We start from the raw sequence: 25,848 nt of genomic DNA on the forward strand, positions 1-25,848 counted from the left end.
TCCATTAGTAGTACATTTATTGAAAAAGAAAGATTACAACCAATTAGATGGATGTTGCACGGTCCAGAAATATGTAACAGAAAGTAAATAATTTTGTATAACCTTTTTATATTCATACCTTTGAAAATGTGCACAAGAGTCACTACTGTACTAACCACATTAAATACATAGGAATAATGTGTAGGTTTCCATCAACATGAAATGGTGTAACAAAATTGAAACAGGCTAAACTACAGTAACTACAGATACAAAACTCAAGTTAAAATGGAAAAAGAATAATTTGCTTAATTTTACAATGCAAAATCAACAAAAGGAAAACATTGGCAGCAGAATTTGCTTGCATCTCACCCCATTAACAGTCAACCCCAATGCAGTCCCTCCAGAATTGTGTAAAATGTAATTAAAACTTATTATTCAAGGTGTCAGCCTTAAACATGCTTAAAAATCCTGCAGATAAAAAATAAAAATCCACCCGCTTTAATTTTGTAGGTACAGTATAGTACATAACTGTACAGCTTAGTCAACTCCCACTTCAACCCTTTTGCAATCTTAACACCCTTACAGTTGGGCAATTTGATGTCACACCACCTTTCATATATGCACATACCGTTTCCAGAAGAAAAGTATTTAATAGAAAAGGACCAGTGTGTTGAAGAGGAATTCATGCCAGAACTGACAGAATCTGCCACTCCTTTGGTCAAAACAGATTGCACCTGCCTTTTACTGGTCAGTGTCAACTTTACTTCGCGAAACAGAACAGTGAGATGATTGGTTAGTATTCTCATTGACTTCAAATGTTGTACTCATGATCATTATCAAAAGGTCTTTCCATAACCTGATTCTGCATACAATACACTTGACTAAATGTAACAGAATATAATATTAGATTTCAAATTAGATTTGAATATAAAGTGAATTCAAAAGTATTTTTTGTTTTCATAATTGATATCTAGCACTGACAATTATTTTCCTGTAGAAATGCTCAGTAGAAACATACATGATTGTGACTTAAGTCCTCTGTCCCCTTTGCAATCAAACTATAGCATGAGGTAAATACATCAAACGTCTCAAATTGTGCATGAACATTTCTCATTTCTATGGTATCATGTGAGAGGGTAAGGGCACTCCTATGCTACAAATGCCTTTCGCACAGTGGAAATATTTTTCATGGATAGATATACATTGTTGCTTAGTACAAACTTAATTCAGACCAAGGGCCAGGAAACACCATTACCCAGAACTGAGCACAAAGCCGGTTTGAGAATGACAATGGGAAACAAAACAAGAGCCAGGCTCATAGTAGTGTTTTTTTTCTTCTCATAAAAGTTGTTCATAGTGCATCGGACACACGTCAACAAACAGACTGGCTTCCTGTCCAATACGTCCTGCACTGAGGGTGAGTTTTAGCAGAAGTTCAGAGTTTGTGCTGGTAAGGAGGTGATGTTAGAGCTGGTTCAAACATGAAGCAGGTGGGTTTCTGTGGGGTTGATTTTAGGTCTCAGTGATGGGCTCCACAGGCCTGAAGGTGATGATTCAACTGGGGATGGAGGTGGGGCGTCTGGGGACGTACGGCCTAGGGGTGGAGGTTGCTCTTTGGGGGGAATGGAGACATATCTCCACTGGTCTGGAAGTCCTTTTTGTGGGGGTGTCAGAGGAGGCTCAGAAAGGGGTGGTGGAGGAGCTGGTGTCAGGGAGGGCGCTGGACTGCTGGTCCAGGGGTGAGCTGTCTGCCTGGCGCAGGGCGATGGTCGCTGCAGAGTGCTTGCACTTGGGAGAGCCGCACTCACAGCTAAAGTGCTTTCCCTTGATTTCCCAGAAATTGTCACCGTAGTCAAACCTGAGAGATGAGGGGTTGGAGAGAAATCTTAAATCAAGCAACCTAATCTTGATTTTAGGGGGAACAAAATTATTAAAGGCCCAAAAAAACAAAAGAAAACAGAATTCAACTTAAATATGCGTACAGGGTAATAACTTGACTGTGTGCCAAGTAAAACATTAAAGTGCCTTCAGAAAGTATTCACAAAGTGGGATTAAAATGGATTTAATTGTCATGTTTTGTCAACGATATACACAAAATACTCTAATGACAAAATGGAAAACTTCAAAAAACTAATCCTTTTACACCCATTAAACCCTAACTGTTTTAAAGTCACTATTGGCCTCATTGTGAAATTGCTGAGGAAAGACGCCTGTATCTTTGGAGTGACTGGGTGTATTGCTACACCATCCAAAGTGTAATGAATAACTTTACCATGCTCACAGGGATATTCACAGTACCCTTCTTTGCGAGGCATTGGAAAACCTCCCGGGTCTTTGTGGTTTAAGCTGTGTTTGAAATTCACTGATCAACTGAGGGACCTTACAGATAATTGTATATGTGGGGTACAGAGATGACATTGTTGAATTACTATCATGTTAAAAACCTTTTTGGGATAGATGTGCCGCTAGCACCCCACCTCGACAACATCCGGTGAAATTGCAGAGCGCAAAATTCAAAATTTGTAATATTAAACATTCATGAAAATACAAGTGTCTTACATTGTTTAAAAGCTTAATTTCTTGTTAATCCAGCCACTCTGTCAGATTTCAAAAAAGGCTTTACGGCGAAAGCACACCATGCGATTATCTGAGGAAAGCACCACACACACACAAAAGCATTACATACATTTTCCAACCAAGCAGAGGCGAAAGTCAGAAATAACAATAAAATAAAATCACTTACCTTTGAAGATCTTCCTCTGGTTGCAATCACAAGGGTCCCAACTACATAACAAAATGGTCCTTTTGTTCAATAAAGTCCTTTATATCCCATAAAAGTCAGTTTAGTTGGCGCGCTTGACTCAGTAATCCACCGGTTTTCCTCATTCAAAATGCATACAAACAAATCCCGAAAGTTACTAATGAACTTCATCCAAACAAGTCAAACAATGTTTCTAATCAATCCTCAGGTACCCTAATATGTAAATAAACGATAGAATAGTATGTTCATTACCGGAGATAAATAATGAAGTGCGTGCCCTCACTGACACGCACCACAACACTACAGCCAAAGTGAGAGCCACTTAGAAAAACGACAAATTCCAGCTAATTTTCATAAAACAAGCCTGAAACCTTCTAAAGACGGACATCTACTGGAAGCCCTAGGAACTGCAATCTGGGAGGTATTACATTCGAGTCTCATAGCAAAGGGTCTTAACACTTATGTAAAATAGAGGTTTTGTTTCACTGTCCTACACACAATACCCCAAAATGTTAAAGTGGATTTATGTTTTTTGAAATTTGTACAAATTCATAAATGAAAGGCTGAAATCTCTTGACTCAATAAGTATTCAACCCCTTTGTTATGACAAGCCTAAGTAAGCACATTTTTACTCCTGAACAGAGGTGCCCAATGTAAACTGCCTGTTACTCAGGCCCAGAAGCTAGGATATGCATATAATTGCTAGTATTGGATAGAAAACACTAAAGTTTCCAACTGTTAAAATAATGTCTGTGAGTATAACAAAACTGATATAGCAGGTGAAAACCCGAGGAGAATCCATCCAGGAAATGTTGAGGTCACCACTCATTATAATGGCTGTCTATGGGAATATGAATGTAAAATGCATTGTACATGACCCTTACCCTAGCTCTTCCCCAGCCTTGATAGTCTCGCAGGCAAAGAAGGCGATATGGGGGAAGCGCAGGTCCTGGTGTGCCGTGAACACCCGGCAGGAGAATAGGTTCGGCTCGCACATATGGTTGATGAACCGGCTGATGTTGCCATAGAAACGGGCATCTATGCAGTACACGTCACCCACCTGCGACCAAAGAATACCCATAAATGGATAATAATGAATAAAGCAGGATCTGCTGTGGTAGAGATATCAAAGAGAATAACAAAGACAATTATCAGAAGAATAGAGTGTTTTAGAAACCCCACAAGGATAGGCCTCAAGTGACAGGAATAAAATTCATTTTTGATCACTGGGTAACAGATTGAGTTGAGATAACTAGTTACATTTAGGATTTGTCCTAGTAGCACTGATCCCTACCTTGCTATCCAGGTTGAACAGATAGGAGTCGTTTTCCCTGACATCTGCCTCTGCATCAGAGATGATCTCCCCCACGTACCTGTGGACAAGAAGTGGGGCCCGGACCCACCAACACCACAAATATCAATGCAGCACCACACACAGATGACATTGCATGGGAAATCATTAAGAACTTGCAGCAAAATAAAGCTGAACTATGCATTGTGAAAGGGGTACGTCTGGGACTCACTCGCACACAAATGTCCCCTGAGGAATTTCCTGCAGTGTCCGGACCCCCCAGCCCATCCGACTTGTCCGGAACAGCTGGAGCCGGACCCTGAGAAAAACAAACCTTTTCAGCATTGATGTTCTTACAACACACTCATCTCCCAAACATCATCCTCACATTGATTTGGGAAGTCAAATCCATGAAAACTTTCCCATGAAGGACTGCTGATTGACTGTCATTAAAATATTTTTATTTTATTTAGATGTTCTTATCAATAGGGTTGACAAGTGTTTACTTGGTTTCAGAAATATGTATAGACAGGAAATTTGTCCGTCAGTGTGGCCATGTAAGGCGGTCTTGGTACGGTACCTCAGTCCGTTCTGGACCACACGGTTCTTGCAGGTTCTCCAGCAGGAGCAGGCGTGGTTACACTCGAAGATAAGGGGCGGTTCCTCACGATAGAACTCGGGGAGCAGACGACCATTCTGAGAACAGTCATGGAACAGACATGACGATCATGCAAGATCATCACTTTGTCAACAATAGTGAAGTACTCGGCCTTACCTTGTCATACCAACAGCGTAGGCTGAGCTGGCCACACATGCAGCTGCTTGAGGAGCAGTTGTCTTTACACACACAGTACTGTGGACAGCAGGGACGAAAGGAGACGGTCATTGAATCTTTCATGACATGCTATCCCAGGGGTGGGCAGTAAACATTGTCTTGAGCGCCACTTTGGGATTTCAAAATTCAGCAGTAGGCCGCAAATATTTCTTCAAAAAGATTTGTTTGTCAAAAGCAATTTGCGGGCCAGAAAAAAAAGGCTGTCATTTAAAAGTATTGGTTCCTTATAATTCGACATACTTAATCTAGTTATAGACAGGCACATTTTTTTTTTTTGCCATTTACTTAGTTTACCCAAACCTCCCACAGGACAGATTGAATGGGTATGTTGCCCACCACGGTGCTAGCCTGTAAGCATGATCAACTATATGATGGTCTATCCAGCAACATTACCCACCTGTAAGTGTGTGATGTTCTTGTCTATGTTCATGGGGGAGGTGACACAGTTGTCTGGCACGTATTTATAGTTGTCCGGACAGGGCTCACTATCCACCGAGTTGACACAGGGGACTGGAACTCTCTCATACCCCCGGGCTATGTCTCTGTAGTGTGGAGGGAGATGGAGGCTCAGCTCCCAGTGGACTCAGTGTTAGACTATCAATGCATTATTATCAAATTATTAAATCAAAAGGAGGTAGCGACAAGTGAAGGAGAGATAAAAGGAGAAGGGTACCATGCATTGCCGACAAAATAAAAATCATGTCTAAGAGCTTAATGCAGGAGATTGTGAGAGAACAAGGGATTCTACCTGTTGAGGACCTTCTCCCCCTTGGTGCTGCTCCTGGCCTCCCTAATCCTCCTGTTTGTTTGAAGGGTGAGCCACACCCTGGAGCTGCGGCTGCAGCAGTCCGGCGGGGTCTCCCCCTCGCGGTTCTTCAAGTTGACATCCACCCCACGAGACAGCAAGAGTCTGAGGGACCACAGACTTCACCACATCACTTAAGTGTACTAGATGGAATAGTCCTGATATGGCTACAGCCTTGGTTATAATAATGGAGGCTACATCCATACCAGTGCTGTAGATGGCAATTTTATTACTTATTGCTGAATCACCAGAGCCATTTCCCCTCAACCTTTACTCACGTGACACATTCAAGCCTGTTCTCCCGCGCGGCGATGTGCAGAGGGGAGTCTCCATGGATGTTGACAGCGTGGAGATCACACTTGGCCTCTAGGAGGAGCTCAGCAATCTCCACACTGCCAGAGAACGCAGCCCAGTGGAGACAGATGTTCTCCTCCTTCAAAACGACAACAAACAGCAGCAAATTCACAAGTCAGACAAAACAAAGCCATAGACATAACAGTCAGACACAAAGCCATTGAAACAATTTGGCTTGGGGGAGGTCATGAGGACCTTCAGTTGCACATGGTTACTGACCTTGTCCCTGATGTTGATGTCAGCCCCTTTAATGAGAAGCAGCTTCACCTGGTTTAGGTGCTTATACTCCGTTGCCCAGATCATGGCCGTCCAACCGCCATCGTCCTAGAGAGTAGCAACATCATAGCTTTAAGAATGGGCCTCTACAGTACAGGATTGGTTTAAATATCCTGGATATAACAATGAGCAAGTTCACTAACCTTCTCCAAGAGATTGTATTATAAGAGGGTGAGGATGTATTTCTATTCAAGAGCTCAGAGACCAAGCTTAGGTGGCAGGGTTACCACCACAAGGACAAAGAATGCCTTAATCGCGCAATACCTGTAGCAAGGTCAATCACTTCAAATACCACACTGGGGTTCTAAACTGTGCAGTCCCACAGGCATATGGCATCAGAGGGCCTTTGATGGTGGCATACAAAGGACAAAATATATCTCCTTTTGAAATGCTAAAGCATCCCTGCCACACGTCATTGATATGAGATACATTTTTAGAGGCAAACAACCGTTTTAGAGAGATGGCCAGAATAGAGGTCAAAGGCAACTTACTCAGCAGTGTATAGCTTTACACAATTAAATAGGTTATCACACAGCAGGGGAGCTGCAATGCTAACTAATGCATACTGGGAAAGAGCTGATAATTCCGCAGTGGCTGCAAAGTAAGAGAATACCATTAGGGACCCATGTCGAGTGGATGGGGGCAGCACACCCACCGGGAGGAGAATCAGACCTCTACAGAAAGGCCACTAGTGAGAGGATGACACACAGGCCAGAGGAAAATAGAACTGGATCAACATGAAAGCATTCTTGGTTCTGGTTGACTTCAGTGGTACAACCAACATGTGCCATCCTAAGCCATAACCTTCTTCAGGGGCTAAACTTGATTGTGCAGAATTACAGTTATGCTCAAATAAACTTGTATTTCACTGGTTTATGACTGAAAAGGACAGAACTCACCTGACAGTTGATGTCTATGAGTCCTGTGGAGAGGAGATGCTCCACGATGTTGTAATGGCCAATCTTAGCAGCTAGGTGGAGACACGTGAACCCCTCCACATCCTGGAGAACAGAGGGAAGTCAACACACATTGCTCCTGTCATAAGATTAGCACTGTAATACAATGCAACCATCTAATAACCAACCAACAGTGCTTGCTTGCTATCAAAATACCCTTACCTCAGCCTAAAACAAGAGTGGCACTTACATACAGCAGCATTAAATCCACTACGCCCATGGAGCTATACATCAATAAAACAACTTTGGAGGATGATGTGGAAGTGATATCGTGGTGGAAAGAGGGGGTTGGTTAACCCACCTTGTGGCTGGCGATGGCTCCTGCACTCAGTAGGTAGCGGACTGTCTCCAGGTGGTTGTTCTCACAGGCCTCCATCAGGGGTGTACGCTGGTCCCCATCACAGATGTCCAGGTTAGCACCAGACTGGTAGGTAGGGAGGGACATCAAAACTGGATCAATCTACTCATCAATACTATGGACATGTCCTTCTACAATGTCAAAATATGAAAATATTGTCTGATCAAAATTAACACGAGTCCATTATAAGATGTCAATCCATGTTCAACATGATAAGCTGGTGAGTCACATGACAGATACCAGTGAACCTATTCTGAAAAGCTCTATTCTGCATGCCCAAGTAATGCATTGTCTACCCCATCACTCATCCACTGCCAGGGGGAACTATAGCCAACCATCACCTGAACCAGCAGGTGACAGATCTCCTGGTGGCCTGCCGCAGCTGCTACATGGAGGGGGGTGCGTCTGCTCTGGCTCTCCATCTTAAAGTTAGGGTCCATCCCATCCGCTAGTGGACAGAGATGCAGAAATATTTTTATTTATTTATTTATCACAAAATCCCAACCACAGAACCAGTTATAAAGAATGAATGGCCAGATAATGACTTTTGTTAATTGATTAATATAAACATTCTGGCCCACTGAGGTTTTACTGAAGGCATCTCCCCTCACCCAGCATGAGAAGGACCTTCTGTAGCTCGCCCTGTTTGGCAGAGATGAACAGCTGCTTGGGGTGAAACCGCAGCTTCTTGGGTCTGATGCACGACACATGGAGAAAGTCAGTCAAAAGGAATACACACCCTCACAATAACAGGAAAATCTTGATAGAAAACAGATAGATAATTGAATGTGCATAAACATGAGCAAAGCACACAAGAACGTCAAAAGAATGTACTGTACAATGCACTTTTCACAATACTAATAACAATCTGAAACAATTTAGCCTAACGAGTGCACAGTAGAGCAGCATTCTTCTCTCAACCCTGAGTGTTGGTAGTGTCTTACTTCTCTGTGTCCAGTGCCAGCAGGATGCTCTCCAAGGTCTCTTTAGGGGTGGTGCCCACTCCTATGCCCATCCCAATCCCCACCGCAGGAGGCAGTACTCCGGTCCTGGAGCCCCCAGGGAAGGAGGTGTCCAGTGTGTGCCCAGGGGGGATGGTGAGAGAGCTGTCTGCTCGGCCACTTATATCACCTCCCACAGAGAAACAGGATAGACTGAAACACACACAGAATGCCTGACTACTACAACAGAAGAGTGATACGGTTCAAAGTACCAGTGACCTCTTCCCAGACTGAAAGGGAGGTGTAATAGGAAACCCCCTCTTTCCACCACTATATCACTTCATCATCCTCCAAAGATGTTTTATTGATGTATTGCTCCATGGGCATAGTGGCTTTAATGCTGCTGTATTGAAGTGCCACTCTTGTTTTAGGCTGAGGTAAGGGTATTTTGACAGCATGCAAGCCTTCTTGGGCCACAACAGCTTCAATGGACCTTGGCATATATTCTACAAGTGTCTGGAACTCTATTGGAGGGATGCGACACCATTCTTCAATGAGAATTTCCATAATTTTGTGTTTTGTTAGAGGTGGTGGAAACCGCTGTCTCAGGTGCTGCTCCAGAATCTCCCTTAAATTGTTCATTTGGGTTGAGATCTGGTGACAGACGGCCATGGCATATGGTTTACATCGTTTTCATGCTCATCAAACCAATCAGGAACACTCATGCCATGTGTTGGGGGCATAGCCATGGTAGCCAAAATAATGGCCTGCCCAGCATTTTTATAAATGACTAAGCATGATGCCATGTTAATTGCTGAATTAACTCAGCACCTGCTTTCAGTATACATTGTATCCCTCATTTACTCAAGTGTTTCCTTTATTTTGACAGTGGTATGTATTGACAAAAATGCTATAGACTGCAAAGGATCTCCCCCCCCCCCCATTACTCCCAACAGTGCTGTGAACCTACCCCCCAGTGGTGGTGTCTGCCCTGTCCTCTGTAGCCCCGGGGGTGGCAGGGCCGTGTGCAGCATGTGTGGCGGGCATGGTGGAGGTGGTGTCGGCCTTGGCAATGGTGACCTCCTTGGCCTTGCTGGCCTCCTCTCCACAGTGTGGACAGAAGGTTTGGCCCTTCAGCACCGAGGCACAGGCCCGGTGGAAACGGTGGGAGATGTTGACATCCAATTGGCACTCCATGAAGGTCCCCTACAACCCACAGCTAGGTCAGTTTGACTACAGCTGGAAAATCCCAGTATAACTGTTATGTTTAGGAACTTGGATGACAAAATTAAGCCCATCGATAGTTCAGTGGTTTACTTGGGCCAGGGGTTTTTCCTAAACACAGGACATGACCAGGAAAACATATTGGTGCCCTAACAAGAACCATCACTATAACTAGGACCCAAAGCTTTTACTGGCTTACTACAAGACACTTTCTACTAACTAGATGGTGTTTTCCCATTCCCACCCCAGGGAGGTTCCAGTACTTACAGCCCTGCAGAAGAAGCCACACCCGGGGCAGCACTGGTGTTTGACCATGCCGGCCCGGTGGTCCTCACACAGCACCAGCAGCTGCACCGAGTTCGAAGGACGCATCATCTCATGCTTTAGAACCGCACTCTGACATCTGCTTAGCTGTGGGGAGAAGGAATGAGATTTGAGTGAGAAACAAAGGCTGCATCCCAATTTCCCATCATTTTCCCAGTGTAGAAAATAATGGAGAACCAGGAGGCAGCCAAAGATACAGGGAGAGAATGTGATAAGTGAAGATACGGAATGGAATAAGTATAAAAATAGGATGAGGCCAAGCGTCAGGCTCACCTGTCGGTCAAAGCTCTCCGTGGCCATGCATTTCCTGTCGGCCAGTGTGAGGATCTCCCGGCTCTTGGGTGTCTCCATGCGACAGCTGCAGAGGGGTAGCTCCTGCACCATGTCTTCCTCCACACCCCCAGTAACTCCTGCACAGAGGACCATCAACTCAGCTCAGCTCATCCAACAGATGTCGATGTGACCCTTCCTAGACACAGGTTTCCTGCTCTTTCCAAGAGTTTATAGAGATTCATTTGAAAAGACAAATATACCGTAAAGAGCAAAACTCAGCAAAAAAAGAAACGTCCCTTTTTCAGGACCCTGTCTTTCAAAGATAATTCCTAAAAATCCAAATAACTTCACAGATCTTCATTGTAAAGGGTTTAAACATTGTTTCCCATGCTTGTTCAATGAACCATAAACAATTAATGAACATGCACCCGTGGAACGGTCGTTAAGACACTAACAGCTTACAGACGGTAGGCAATTAAGGTCACAGTTATGAAAACTTAGGACGCTAAAGAGGCCTTTCTACGGACTCTGAAAAACACCAAAAGAAAGATGCCCAGGAACCCTGCTCATCTGCGTGAACGTGCCTTAGGCATGCTGCAAGGAGGCATGAGGACTGCAGATGTGGCCAGGGCAATAAATTGCAATGTCCGTACTGTGAGACGCCTAAGACAGCGCTACAGGGAGACAGGATAGACAGCTGATGGTCCTCGCAGTTGCAGACCACGTGTAACAACACCTGCACATATGAATAGCACAGGTACAGGATGGCAACAACAATTGCCCAAGTCACACCAGGAATGCACATTCCCTCCATCAGTGCTTAGACTGTCCGCAATAGGCTGAGAGAGGCTGGACTGAGGGCTTGTAGGCCTGTAAACCCACCCACAAACCCACCATCGCTGGACAAGACAGGACTGGAAAAAAGTGCTCTTCACTGACGAGTCGTGGTTTTGTCTCACCTGGGGTGATGGCCGGATTAGCATTTATCGTCGAAGGAATGAGCGTTACACAGAGGCCTGTACTGTGGAGCGGGATCGATTTGGAGATGGAGAGTCCGTCATGGTCTGGGGCGGTGTGTCACAGCATCATCGGACTAAGCTTGTTGTCATTGCAGGCAATCTCAAGGCTGTGCATGACAGGGAAGACATCCTCCTCCCTCATGTGGTACCCTTCCTGCAGGCTCATCCTGACATGATCCTCCAGCATGATAATGCCACCAGCCATACTGCTCGTTGTGTGATTTCCTTCAATACAGGAATGTCCGTGTCCTGCCATGGCCAGCGAAGAGCCCGGGTCTCAATTCCATTGAGCACCTCTGGGACCTGTTGGATCGGAGGGTGAGGGCTAGGGCCATTCCCCCCAGAAATGTCCAGGAACTTGCAGGTGCCTTGGTGGAAGAGTGGGGTAACATCTCACAGCAAGAACTGGTACATCTGCTGCAGTCCATGAGGATGAGATGCACTGCAGTACTTAATGCAGCTAGTGGCCACACCAGATACTGACTGTTACTTTTGATTTTCACCCCCCTTTGTTCAGGGACACATTATTCCATTTCTGTTTGTCACGTGTGGAACTTGTTCAGTTTATGACTTGAATATTGTTATGTTCATACAAATATTTACACATGTTAAGATTGTTGAAAATAAACGCAGTTGACAGTGAGGACGTTTCTTTTTTTGCTGAGTTTACAATAGTTTTACAGTTCCAGACTCTACTATCTCGTCACATATTTTGTATTTCTATGACAGACATCACCAGCAGGGGGGGGGGCTCAGCACTGCTCTGATGAGTCATCTGGCCCAGTGAGGGAGGAGAGGCCTTGTCCCTTAACATAAATAGAAACTCTCTTACCAACAGGCAGTTCTCAACTATACCACTACCTACTTCTCTTACTCCCCCATCACCAACTCCTATAAGGCCTAACTCACCTGTGTGCTGTGGGGAGAGCAGCATTTCCTTGGCTTTAAGGTTGAGTGAGTGGAGGGGAACCTCTGTGTAGTCCTTACTCAGGCCTGCCTGGCCCTGGGGCCCTGTGCCTGAAAGGGGAGGAGAGTTAGCTAACACAGGGAGCAGAAAGTCAGGGGTAAGAGATACCTCCAAGTCTTTATTATAGTCCTCATAAGGCAGAAAGATGGGTTTCTGTACCAGGGAGTCCCTCAGTCTTGGGCTTCCTATTCCGTTTCCTGGATGGCCGGAGCAAGAAGTAGTCTCCCTTTGATTTCTTTTTCAACCTCTTCTTCACGCTGGATTCCGAGCTCTGTGTGAAAGCAAATCAATTGAGATATGTAAAGTTCTATTCTCTCCCATGACCATCAATATATTCCTCACTCTGATGGTGAAACAGATGATGGTGGAACAGACAGAGAAAATGACTGTGCATTGATAATGTTTGGGTTCAGAAAAACACTCCTTCATGCCATTGGATGGTCTAATCAGCGGACTCAAATAAGGTTAAATTGTTGTCAATGATTGTGTGTACTTACCAAGTCTGACTCATTCCCCTCTTCTTCACCTTCATCCTCAGCTGATTCCTCAGAGTCCGGCTCCTCTCCCAGCTCCCCCTGAACAGACAAGTATCACAACACACAATGTCAAAGAGGTTTGGCCATTTGGAAAGGGGGGTGGGGGATTTAACAGTCTACATTATTTGTGATTCGATGCCTGTGATACCTATGAATGTAATAGGAGCATCATTTTATCAAAGTTATCAGCTGGGGTCCAGGTAAAGCAAACTAAGATAATGAAGTCAATAGGTTCCCACCTGATGGGCAGGGCCTGATGTTTGACTCTTCTCCAGGGCTGTGGGGACACCTTCCTCTCCACCCTGCTCCACCTCTTCCTCCCACTCTCCATCCTCCCACCCTTCCTCCTCTGACTCGTTCTCCACCCTTTCCCCGTTCACGTGTGATACCTCTTTAGACTACGAGGAGGAGCAGAGTAATATTACAACATGACACTTATAGCTAAATCTCATAATTACAATACATTTATTCTAAAACAGTTAAGATAGTCTACGGAAGTGAGACCTGTGCACTTTGAGTTGATTGAAGTTGACTAAACATCTGCAGCACCGTCCCCTGCCTCAGCACTTTCGTTTTCTTCCTGGGGACCAGACTGTATGTTCCCATCTTACGTTTCTTCTTCCTCGATGCTGGAAGAGAGCGTTCAATTCAGCTCAAGGAGCCATGAACCTCTTTACAGAAGCTCTCATTCATACTCCTCTGACTTTTGCAGCCTTGAAACAAGTAAATAGCCTTCAGTAAGCAAAGTCCTGCCATTATATAACTGCATTTCCATTGTTGTGTGTGGACTGTGATGATTATTTCGCTTATACCCCTGTCCCTCCCCTTCCAGGGCCCAGTGCGGTCTGTCTGACCTGTCTGGGACTTGGCCGTTGCTGCAGCAGGCACAACGCTTTGGCTCGGAGGTAACTGGTTCTGGGAGGGGGACGTCTGCTGGGACTTCTCCTCCTCCGGTCCATTCTGAGACTCCTCATCTGCACCGTTTGGTTCTGTTAATTTCCTGTTTAGAAGCTATGGGGATAAAAGAAACAGCAGTGAATCAAGTGGTGGCGATGCTTGATATTGTTGTTGCGCTTCCCTCACCAGTTGCAGAACCAATAAAACATGCAAATCACTGTCCAATGTGGACTATGTCTCATTCAAAGACGAAAACAATTAATGGACTACCTCTTTACTAGGCTAAAGTTAGTTACCTTTAGTGTCTGGTTGGATGCTGGCATGGACATGGTTTTGCGTGCTCGGTGTATGGCGATGGACTGCGGGGAAGGGGCGGGGGAGTCGTTAGCGGACGGGCCGTTTTTAGTCTCTGAGTCTGAGGTCCCCTGTCCCGACGGGGACCCGGCATGCTGGGTATCAGTCCTTATTGCACCCAGACTGTGGTCGCACCCGGCTGCCAAAGACGGGAAAGTTTTGGTGGCGTGTCCAATCATGGTGGTGCCTGAGGGCAACCAGCTAGTCCTGTGTGGGGCAGCCGTCAAGCCCGTCGAAGACCCCCCCTCCTGCTGCTTGCTGAGGATGTATCCGTTACTACCGGTGGTGGAGCCGTGAGGCAGGTCCGTCTCCATCATCCCATTCTCTGTAGCCGCCTGTGACCCGTTGGCCTGGGAGACCAGGGGGGTGGGGTTCTTGTGTCTGTTCCCCAACTCTGCACTCTCATAGGTCCCATTTAGCTCTGCCTCTGCTCTGGGACTGGACTGCAGTCTGGCAGCTACCTCCTCGTCTCTTGATGCATCTATAATAGTAGATATCAGTCACTCACAGTATGGCCTTATGTTAGTTCAAGAGAGGACATACAGGTAACTGCCAAAATAATGAAAACACTTAAGTGAATGAGGGATACAATGTGTATTGAAAACAGGTGCTTAGGTGTGGTTCCTGACTTAATTCAGCAATTCAAATCACATCACGCTTAGGGTATAACATTGCTGGACATCCCATTATTTTGGCTACCACGGCTATGCCCCCCATAGGTTGACAACGTCCCCACCCACAGGGCATGAGTGATCATGATCACGTCACAGTCACCAGATCAACCCAACTGAACACATGGGAGATTCCAGAGCAGCACCTGAGTGTTTTCCACCACCATCAACAACAAAAAAACTAATTATGGAATTTCAAGGAAGAATGGTGTCGCATCCCTCCAATAGAGTTCCAGACACTTGTTGAATCTATGCCCAGGTGCATTGAAGCTGTTCTGACTTGTGGTGGGCCCTATTAAGACACTTTATGCTTCCTTTATTTTGGCCGAGTACACCTTGCCATGTTTAGCTGTGATGACTTAAAACTCACCTCCCTCCTCCGCTCGGTCCCCAGGTGACTCCATCCCATCCTCCATGGACTCCCCTTTAACCACTCTGGCCAGACCTGTAGGCTGACAGCACACATATACACTTAACGCCATACACAGCGTCAAGAACACAACGATGGTCAGAGAACGTCCTATACAGCAGCATGCTGGAAAATAAGCAGCCCTGCTATGCACTAACAGAGCCTGTCTCCATATACACAAGTTACAGACTATCATAATGCACTCATTAACCTAACTAGCCAGTCCTTCACAATTTCAACAGATTTTTTTTAACTTAGCCTGAACATTTCAAAGAATGCAGTAGGTTGAAGTATTATTGGAAGTGTATGATCCCCATGGCTGAAATAGCATACAGCAGTAGGACATTCATCAAACAGTGTCTCCACCTCCAGAGAGGTGCATTCTGAAAAGCTTTACCTACAATGTCTCAAACCTCCAGAAGAGGAATCTCATGCTCAAACAACTTATCGGAGACCTAAGACAATGTGATTGGTAAGGTTAGCACCAGGACCACACATCAACTATGACGGTTATGGTAAAGACCTATTCAGGGAAAACTATCCATCTTCTGTTCTTGTTTGCCTTGCATCATTCTGCCTCATTTCACTGATGCACCTGGCCTCTCTTTCAATACAAGGTAATGCAATCTTCCAGCAGCACCAGAAAACAACAATGGAAGGAAATTCACCATCTTCCCCTTCCCCGTGACAACCCAGGCCGGCCCCCAGACGGCATTGGCCGTGGAGCATTTATGGTGATAGGGCCTCTGCAGAAGTCAGGGCATTCTTGCGCTTCATGGAGCAGCGCAGAACTGTTGTGAAGGAAGTGAGTTTGTGTTTATACAGGACCTCCTGCCGACACCTACCGTCAACCAATCATGTCAATGCAGAGTTATAAGGAGCCCTCCGCAATGTTACAGAATTTGAGAGGCGCACAGTGATGCGCTACAGAGTTCATTTTGGTCTCTGCATGCCTCTGGAGGCTCTGCAATTGCGTCACACCATCCATATGGCGCCTCCGACCACATTTTCAGATCAACCATGAATTGGCTTTAAAACCACTACAAAATGTCTACTCTTAAAGCACCCTTCTCTCAGTCTCCAGCAGGGGAGCCACTACACAGAGTCTTATATTAGCTCAAGTTTGTGCTTTGGTTTTGGAGGATATAGCCTAGCATTAGCCTTCTTCATCAGCTGTCCATGGCCACCTTCCCCCAGTCACCTCAGCCACAGAACGGCCCCCACCTTTTGGCACACAGCTATCATCAAAAGCTGACGAGGACTGGATCTATTGGATCAGTTACAGAGGCCTCTCGTTTCAATGTGTCCTTCAGGATTAGCCTGGCCAATGCCTGTCAGAATAAAAAAAAGACACCTCAGCCTAGCTGCTAGATTTGAGGGAAGAGGTTTTTGCCATGAGACCCTGCTCTCGTGACCTGGATTCATCTCTAGAATCTACAGGGAGCATCACCTGACAGAGAACATGGTGCTAAGGCTGATAATTCACCTTAGAAATATCAAGCAATATAATTTTTGAAGGTAACCCAACCAATAGGCTAATTTCTTAAGTCTGAGCAAAGGGATATGTGAATTGCCTATGACCACTGACACTCCAGTGGTCAAAGACACTGGTGTCCTTTGCCAGGTTTTTGACAATGTAGTGATCTGTCTGTAGAGCAACATTTGTAACTCAGTGGTTCTACAGACAAATCTATTAATATTCGGAGCATTCTCTAACTTGTATTATCTGGGTTATGAGAGAAATGCAATGAAGAAATGAAGAGATGCTCTTTGACTTAGATGTTTTATGAAAAATCACAACCATAAAAACTAAGTCTTCCGACATTAAACAGATGTACATTTTGCTTTTTCAACAGTTACAGGGTAAATGTGTCTTACTCTTCTGAGTGGCTAGCAGCACCCAAGAGCAATCTGATAACTGTCAGGCTGAGGCACCCAAAGAAGAAGGATCTCCAAGGTGTTCAAGGAGTTCCAAGGTGTGTGGTTCGACACACATCTATATGGGAGGAGGAAAACCCTTTAGTTTTCCTTCACGGTATCAAGAAACCTTCTCTAACCGTGCTTCTCCATGTCCTTAGTCCTCCCCCTAGTGGGTAAAAAGGGAACGTGCCCATTGGAGGGAGAAGAGAGGGGGAGGGGAGAGCTGTCTGCAGAGCTCCGCCATTTCCTAACCAGATTGTTTACTGACACAACGTGGCCAACGCTGCATTTTTCCACTAGGTGGGGGACATAGTCAGGATTTGCGTGGGTGGGGGGGGGGGGGAATGGGAGCTCAAAGGCAGATCCACCTATGGGTACCAAAATAATTAGCGCACATTAGAAAAGACAGATCAGAATCATTACAAATGTAGGCTACATAATAAAATCCTGTACAAAAATATATAACTAAAACCCCAATTCTTTATTTTTATTTTTTTAAGACAGGCTTTTAAAAATGTTGATATCAGAGTCAGACACTGTCATTTAAACATGACTGTGCATCTATCTGCCAAGTATTTCTTGCCAAAAATCTATCTAATTGCAGTCAGGTCAGCGCAGCCTAGAGGCCTAGCTATCTTGGGTTGTTTCTGAATTAGGCTCGTCTAGCTAATGAAAGGTGGTGAACGAATAGAAAACATCTACTAACACAGTCCAGCATAGTAAACAACAATTAAGCCTTCTCCTATTGCAGGTGTTAGACTGCCCATGAGAGCAACACCCTAAAGGAAAGTTGGTAGCATGAACAAACAGTGATGAGTTTGGATTTACACCGAACTGAAAAATCAACTATTGTTACAAAGCCATTTTGAGTGTAAAATGCAGGCACCATCACACTGGAGAGTGAACATGGTACGGGACACCACTGAGGCTAGGCTATTATAAACACCTGGGTCCCGAGGCTGTCTATTGCACAGAATTATCCTGAAGTCATTCCTCTTTCTTCTGTTTCTATCCAATGTCTTTGACCATATGGGACATTTTCCCTGCAGTACCTTATTGGCCCGTTCCTGAAGGAGAGGGTAAGGCTGCAGAGGGAGAAAGAGAGGATTGAAAAGAGGATGGGTCTCAGTCCTAGAGTGCCTGCCTGGCAGGAAGGAGAACCATTCGAGATTACCAGGAAGTCCGTTCTCTGCCCTGCACGCAGTCATCTCCAGCCTACTGTAGCCTGCTCCTTTCCCTTGTGTCAATGATCCAAGCACAGCTAATGAGTCCCTTTCGCACAATACGCAATCAATCCATGGAGATTTCTCAAACAGCAGGATCGGCGAAACACCTCGGTGAGACAAAAAATACATTTTTCTAACCCCTGACCCAGGTGAACACAGTGCGTTACTAACCATTTCACCACAGGGTAGTAGAGGTTTGCTTCCATATGCAATGTTGCAATCAAAGATCACATAAGGCTGAAAATTCCTTGATTACTGATCAAGCGCTCTGTTCAAGCCCTCTGTCATGGACTCTGGCTGCACCTCCCAGGGGCCAAAGAACTGCCTCCTTTGAGCAAAGACCAGACCAAGCAACCAATGACAGATTAGCAGCCTAAATGTCAATGGCAGAGACGACAAAGCCACAAAAAAATACATGGAAATACAGAGCAAGTTCAATGTGTCTCGATAGAGGACGATTCAAAAGCAACCAAGGGGAAAGTGTAGGCTAACGTCTCCTTCCCTGTGGTAAATATGCGCTTGCAGCAAGCATCATACCTGCTTTCTCCAGATGGGCTCCATTGAGGAGAGTGGTTGAGAGGGACAGAGAGAGCGAGCAAGAGAGAGAGAGCGGGAGTCTCGAACGGATTATTCCTCTTTTTCTTGTCCTCCCCACTTGCACACATTAATCTTGTTGGTCATGTGACCCAGCAGCTCCCTCTGTTGGTCTCTCTCTTAAGAGGGCTTCCACAGAGCATGCTCAGTCAGTTCAAATTTCAGTGGCTCTTTTTTCCCCCCGTCTCTCTCGCTCGCAACCTGTTTGCTAATGAATGCGCGCAGCCATTTCAAGAACAGCAACAAAAAAATTAGGAAAGGTAGCTAGGCAAGGGGCCAAAGAGGAGAGCTGCATGAGAGTCAGAACCCTAAATACCCAACATATGCTCTCCTTCACAAGGACAAAGAGCCCCAAATGTAACCAACATGGGAGCGACTTTCAACCATCTTACTTCTGTCAAGGCATTGGTCTCCACAGAGCCTCAGGGCAGGAAAAGATAATACACAATGATATCAGGCCTAACCAACTACTGTAATGCACCTGTGAAATAGCCTAATGATGCCCACTTCACTGTATAGGCTAGGAGAGGACAGAAAAGGCCTCCAGCTCCCACTGTTCTCTGACATGAATCAGACAGATCTCATGTTAATTCTATTGAACAAAATAATTGAGCAATGATCAGGGGCAATAACAGAATGACCATAACCCCCCCCCCAAAAAAAATCTGTCCCCTGGGAGGTGCAGCACTGCCGATGATCTGCCGATGATCTGTTGCTACCTTGCGGAGTTTGTGTATAATGCATAACACCAAAGCTTATTCTAGGATCTACTCCAATCCCATTGATTCACACTGCTGGGTAACTGGTCCACCTCTCGAGAGGTGAAATGCATTATGCGTGCATAGTCAGGATCTCTCCCTCTTCCTACTCTTGCTTCCTCTCCATCTCTAAAGGGTGGGAGGAATCAACACTTCCTCTCTGACTACAGAATTTATTTCTTATCTTCAGGCTGAAAACCACAAGGCAACACCACACAATACCTCCCAGAAGAGCTGGGGAAACTAGCACATATCACAGGGTCTTCTTCTGATTTCATATGCACATTTGTTTTCCCAATCCTCTTTTTGACCTCTCCACAGTAACGTCTTTTCATTTGTTGTGGTAAATGAAAACACCAAAACGAATTGTTTCCCGCCAAGCTGATGTGAAGTGGAAAGTATTTCAAGGGAGGATAATATGGAAATATCCCTTTTCTCAGAGATAGTTTGATAAGGACACTCAAGATCTGGCACACGGGCCTAGTCTTTCAGAATGTCTAATGGCTATTCTGGGATTCCCTGTTATGAGTGGAGTGGTTGGAATTTTTCCAAAAAACTTGACTAATAACAAACCTTTCTCCAGAACATGAAGATGATTAGCCTAGATAGGCTGGGAAGTCAACGGTGCTCAACGCTTCTGCCCTCTGTGTTCATGCTGCTCTATTTCCATGGCGGTTTCAGGCTGTCAACATGGCACCACAAAGCAGAGTGAGAGTCAGTCTACTGCGCATGCTCAGTAGAAGGCATGTCAGCCATTTTGAAGCTATGAACTAGCCAAGTGGCAAGCGGTGGAATAGGATCTGATAAACCCTGGCAGTCCCTTCTCTCAAAATAGTCCATCTTTACACATTGCTGAACAAACAAAAAAATCTGTTTCCGTTTTCAGTTGACAGGAATCAACTTGTTTTCTTCTGCCTCGATAGAGCCGACACAGGAAGAGAGCAAGAGGGAGAGAGAGAGAGAAAGAGTACATGAATGAGAGCAAGAGCGTGATGGAGAGAAAGAGGGAGCGAGAGAGAGAGAGAACGAAAGAGTTGTTACAGGAGCTCTGGCCAGGATAGGATCTCTGTCAGTCTACTAGCAGCAGTGTATGCTACCACACCCCCACAGAAAGCAGGGGGCCCACTGCCAATGAGACATTTAGTCCTTAGCTCTTCTGGCTAAAGCCACTACAATGAATAGAACCTATGCACATGCATGGCAATTGAGGCTACCAGACATCACTAGTACACGAAAATAAACTATGCTTAAAAGCCTTGAAGAAAAGGACTTGACAATTACTCTTCTACATTCGGACAGTTTCTACTGTACTCGTCTGCCATCACACAAGTTATCATATTTTAAACACCCCATCTGCAATAAAATATAGCACCATTAGTTGCAAAGGTGGGAGGATTCTCAGGATTACATTAAATGTTTATAGGAGAGCATACAAATCAGCTAGATTTGGAAACATCAATGCTGTTCATTGGGAACAAAGTCCTTTCCCAGATCAGCCCCCATTAATTAAATCAATGAGTCAGAGTGGAACACAGGACTTCTGCTAACCTGTCCCTGCTGAGCTGAGCTCCTGGGGTGGATGTGGATTTCAGGCCCCTCTACATGGAGCGTTCAGATGATAGTCCCTCAGTCTTTACCACAGGAATGTGGCTTAGCAATAGCCACATACTAGGCTAAAGGCAGCTGATCAAGTCTTGCTGGTGATCTGGTTCCCGTGATTGATACTAGAGCATGTTTGGTCTACAGGTAAAATATATGGCCCAGTCTGGAAAGTTGACAGAATTACATCGATTAGCCTAATTAGCCAATTAAATATTCCATTCGTCCATCATGAGTTTTCACTTAAAAACAAAAAGACAAAGGAAGGATATTCAATTCCCAAACTGGTTGCAGAGAATACTTAAAAAGGACAGAAGTCAGGCAGTGAAAGACAACACGATCCATGTGAGCAAGCTCCATTTGAAGATACTTGAAAATGGAGATTGTTATAATGCTGTCCTTTTTTCTTTAAGTTGAGCCCCCAGGCAACCATTGAAGTACCTGGATAAAGCAGTGAGTGTCCAATAATGGGGGAGGAAGAGGGCGAGAGTTGAGCTCCACACTCCAACATCTAGCGTCCCACACATGCAGCGTCCCAGCTCAGGTCACATGACCAACTCTCAATAGAAAGCTCTGCCATGGCCCTTACTGGGCATGCTCAGATGGAGCCCTGCTGTTCTTCATGGAGAAGGAAGAAAAGGAAAAAAATCATTGCAGCCATTTCGTGAAACAATATCAAGAGACAATGGGTAAACTGTCATGGGGTCTAACACTTCAGAATGTTCATGTCTAGTCATGAAATCATACATTTTTTATGCAATCAATCGGTGACACGCAATCCAAAAATATTATTTTCTGTTAATAATCACATCAACAATATTTTCCAGAGGATTTAGGATTAGGATGGCCGGAAAAGTTTTTGGGGTTGAATATCAGGGTAACATCTGACCAAGTCCTTCCTACTAGATCTAGCATACATTTGCAGAGAGAGAATAGCCTCTGAAATAGCCTAAATCTAGTTCACTTACCTAAAAGAAAGATCTTCTTGGAAGTGTACCATACTGTAAGAGTAGGATATCACCTTAATGGAAACAAGGACTTTAACAATGCACGTCTAAAAATACGAATTATACTGCCCTACGTCTATCTACCCTATTACACTACCCGACGTAGCCTAACGCAATAATCACTTTCCAGTCACAAACTTGGACCCCTCCAGGGGCCAAGAAGTTCACAATTCTTTATCTGGATAAACTATACTGAGGTAGGCCTAAAACGAAGAGTCCAGATGAGTCATTGTCCGCTGTTTTTTACAGATGAACACTAACAGGATATATCGCCCAACAACCTGAATGGTGTTGATAACTGCCTTATGATTAGTTGACAGCATCTAGAATTACATTGATTAAATTGCAATGCAAATTATCTGTATAACACAGCTATACTCACTTTACATTAAATCATTGTACCGCTGCTGGGTTTATTTAATCAAAAAGTAGCCTGAACAAAAAAATAGGCCTCCCCATTAAATAAATGTTTCATCGAAAAGAGGCATTGCATATTTTCCATTTAAGAGTAGGATCTGTGTAGATGATAAGCTGCATGCTCTACCATGACCCAAAAAACAGGAATAGGAGGCTTTTTCCATCACAGAGTCTTCAATCCAAGCAAGATCGATAAGATGCATCCCAAAAAAATCACCCAATTCACCCACTACTTTTGCCACTTCAGATATCAGTGGAAGGCACTTCAGCCACTGCGCCGGAATTAGCTAAACCCACACACATCCTACCTGCACATCACAGGCTACAATAGGTTTAGGCTACATACAGCTTGTGGCCTGATTGCTAAAACAATGATTTATCAGTTACCTGACAAATATATAAGATATAAGGAAATAGTGTGATAACCACAACATGAGTGAATATTTTGAGAAATAAAGACCAATAATGTCCCCATTCCACCAAAACTGAAGACTCCCAGTATAAGGTTGCAGTAATATAGAATGTTTACACCCCACCAGCCCAGCCCACCCCACCCCACAGTGCACCATACCTTTTTCTGTCAGCAACAGAGGCCGTGCCTTCAAGGAGCTGAGCTGACGCCATAAGAGTGGGTCGTTCCTGTGAAGGCCAAAGAGGCCAGGTTGTCTGCTCTAATCAGTACCCCCTCTATACAGCAGGAGCAGCAGAGCTCAACTCAGTGCTGAGCATGCTCACTGATGCCCAACATCTGTCAGTCAGAGGGAAAGGGAAGGCTGCAGGGAAGAACTAGCTTTCCTGGCTAACAATGAGCAAAACTCTCCAGCGGCGTCCCTGTTTACCCACACCACCACCAGTCTGACTTTCTTGTATAATCAATACACTTCTCTTTAGCAAATGTTTTAAGTCTGTAAATAAATCATTTGTTGAATAATCATTTTAAGATTAATCCCTCGACTAATGTTTTTTAATGCTCTCATCCAAAATGCCGGCAAATGGCCGAAACATTTAGCCAAGTTAGGTCAGGCTCTCTCTCTTTGACAGTCTTTGCTCAATAGAGATCTTTGTCAAACAACAAAGAAGCCTCCAGGGCCCTTCTTTTAGAGAGCCACCACCAGGGCCTTTAATGAGAATTTAAGCCTACACACTAACCTTCAAAGCCAGGTAGGATAAGGAAACATGTCAGTAAACCATCAAATGTCTTCTCGATTCACAGAGAAACCAGTCTAAACAACATCCACTCCTCTGTATTCCCTGCCAAAACCGTCTCTATGGGCATGGCGTGTGGTTATTACTGGCATGTGTAGGATATTGTATGCATGAAAAAAAACGTGTTGCCTATGTGGCTCTGGACCAATAATGAATGGATTTTTGGGTGCAGAAGACAACTGAGGATTTAGAAGATTAATCCCTTTAAACAAGCTAGATGCACGTTGTCCCTCACAAAACTGACATTCAAGTTCTCAAACAGATGAAGACGGTACACAGGGCTGCCCCTGTCAATGGAAGGAAGCTGTCAGGTGCTGGGGCAGACTGTACCCGAGTGACACGTCATTCGAGCTCCCTCTGTCGGATAACAGCGGATTATGACAAAATTGCAAATGTACATGAGAGTTTGAGTAGACGTCACCCAAGTCTGTTGACATATTGATCATATTACTTTTGTACGGCCCATATCAGCTGAGCATTCGACATTGTTAGTTAATAAGTCAACACAACACAGGGTGGTGGAAAGTGCGTGCAAGCTAGCTATCTACAGTAATCACGTCTGGCTACACTTTTGCGATCTAACAAATCCCCATGCTTCCCTGTGCATACAAGCTTTGCTATTCTGAAGCGTTAGCGATTCTTTTAAAAAAGTCAACAGTTTACTATCTTGTGTTATATTGATCTCAAAATGTTTCGTTACTAACCCCCACAGTTAGCTAGCGAGTAGGAGTTCCACGCTAGATGGCTAGCTATATTCTACATGCTCAATATGTAACTTTTGAGGTCTCGTGCAGCGAACACCAGCAATACTACTGGAAGTTTGATTTGAGAGGAAACATGGCTTTATTCGATGTTCTTAGGTACAGAATACACTGACCAGAATAATGTCGCTTGCTACCTACCAAACATACGTGAAAAACCGTAGCTAAGTTATATAAATTGTGGTTAACTACATCCTTTACCGAAAGCCTTGCTTGGACCCAATATACCGATGACTGTACACATCCTACATAACTACTACAGTACAGTACACATTTTATACTCATATACTGTCTATACATAACATAATATACATAGCTATACATTTATTTTCCGAACTCTGACATTGCTCGTTCTGATATTTCTTAGTTCCTTTATATTGTTAGGTTTGGTATTACTGCACTGTTGGAGGTAGGAACATAAGCATTTCGCTGCACCTGCGATAACAGCTCCAAAATGTGTACGTGACCAATCAAAATTGATGTATAGTTATTTCCAGCCATGGCTACTCAGGTTCGCTAACATTAAAACCAACGTTAGCTAGCTTGCTAAGCGAATCTGCTGTCTAGCAGGTCCCAGCATGTGCGCCAGCGTAGAAACAGACTGCTCTTGCAATAGCATATGCAAAAAAATAAGTTGAAATACATTGCAAGAGTTACATTACATTATTGTAATTAGTTTATGTGTTTTGCACAGGCAAACCAGACGCGAAGAGACGGATAGTAATAAAGCCCTGACAATTGTATGACTGATACCACAACGACAGCGCTGGATACATCAACTTGCACAATTCAGATTCAAGGGCCGCGCATCCTCCCAACGACACAAGTGCATTCAATCGCCATACCAACACAAAAGCTCAGGATAGAGCCGGGCGGGCAGTTTGAAATTGACTGCAAGCATAGGTCTCACTACAGTTACCCAAGTTCCGCTTTCTTTCCCTAAAACGATTACATTTGTTGCTACGGGCAAGCCCACATATTCATACAAACCCCCACTCCTCATCTGATGGAAATCAATCTTGATGTAAATGTATCTCTCGCTTACCTCGGCTGGCACGGAAGCCATGGCTCTTTTTGCCTAAACAGTCTCCGCCCACTTTACTCTATACGTCATCACATTCGTTTCCCTG

The 25,848-nt window shown here is 44.6% G+C and overlaps 1 protein-coding gene across 9 annotated transcripts; it reads right to left on the bottom strand.

The window, feature by feature from the left end:
• LOC109868032 (histone-lysine N-methyltransferase EHMT1-like) lies at positions 1-25,848 on the bottom strand. 9 transcript variants are annotated; one of them, XM_031802552.1, is made up of 28 exons: positions 25,709-25,759; positions 21,769-21,945; positions 15,192-15,273; positions 14,093-14,631; positions 13,754-13,910; positions 13,404-13,528; positions 13,139-13,297; positions 12,861-12,938; positions 12,523-12,634; positions 12,306-12,413; positions 10,378-10,514; positions 10,048-10,191; positions 9,527-9,762; positions 8,560-8,769; positions 8,227-8,309; positions 7,957-8,063; positions 7,559-7,681; positions 7,201-7,302; positions 6,245-6,349; positions 5,950-6,104; positions 5,615-5,776; positions 5,264-5,408; positions 4,807-4,884; positions 4,612-4,727; positions 4,264-4,350; positions 4,035-4,113; positions 3,625-3,800; positions 89-1,837 (listed from the first exon to the last, which is right to left on the bottom strand). In XM_031802552.1, the coding sequence occupies exons 3-28, from the start codon at positions 15,235-15,237 to the stop codon at positions 1,660-1,662; spliced, it is 3,747 nt and encodes a 1,248-aa protein (XP_031658412.1). In that variant the 5' UTR covers positions 15,238-15,273; positions 21,769-21,945; positions 25,709-25,759; the 3' UTR covers positions 89-1,659. The 9 variants fall into 9 exon arrangements, with proteins under 9 accessions (XP_020312993.1, XP_031658412.1, XP_020312994.1 ...); XM_020457404.2 differs by lacking the exons at positions 21,769-21,945; positions 25,709-25,759 and adding an exon at positions 18,914-19,127 and having other exon boundaries at positions 1-1,837; XM_020457405.2 differs by lacking the exons at positions 21,769-21,945; positions 25,709-25,759 and adding an exon at positions 25,764-25,848.

The sequence above is a fragment of the Oncorhynchus kisutch genome, linkage group LG23 (assembly GCF_002021735.2).
Source record: "Oncorhynchus kisutch isolate 150728-3 linkage group LG23, Okis_V2, whole genome shotgun sequence".
Taxonomy (NCBI): domain Eukaryota; kingdom Metazoa; phylum Chordata; class Actinopteri; order Salmoniformes; family Salmonidae; genus Oncorhynchus; species Oncorhynchus kisutch.

Excerpts from the sequence above, each read along its gene's own strand:
- LOC109868032 (XM_020457404.2), bottom strand. The coding sequence starts at position 18,937 with ATGGAGCCCATCTGGAGAAAGCAG. Across the intron at positions 6,350-7,200 it reads TCATAGACATCAACTGTCAG|GACGATGGCGGTTGGACGGC; the intron begins GTGAGTTCTGTC and ends GCTACTCTCTAG. Across the intron at positions 5,409-5,614 it reads GGGGAGAAGGTCCTCAACAG|AGACATAGCCCGGGGGTATG; the intron begins GTAGAATCCCTT and ends TCCACACTACAG.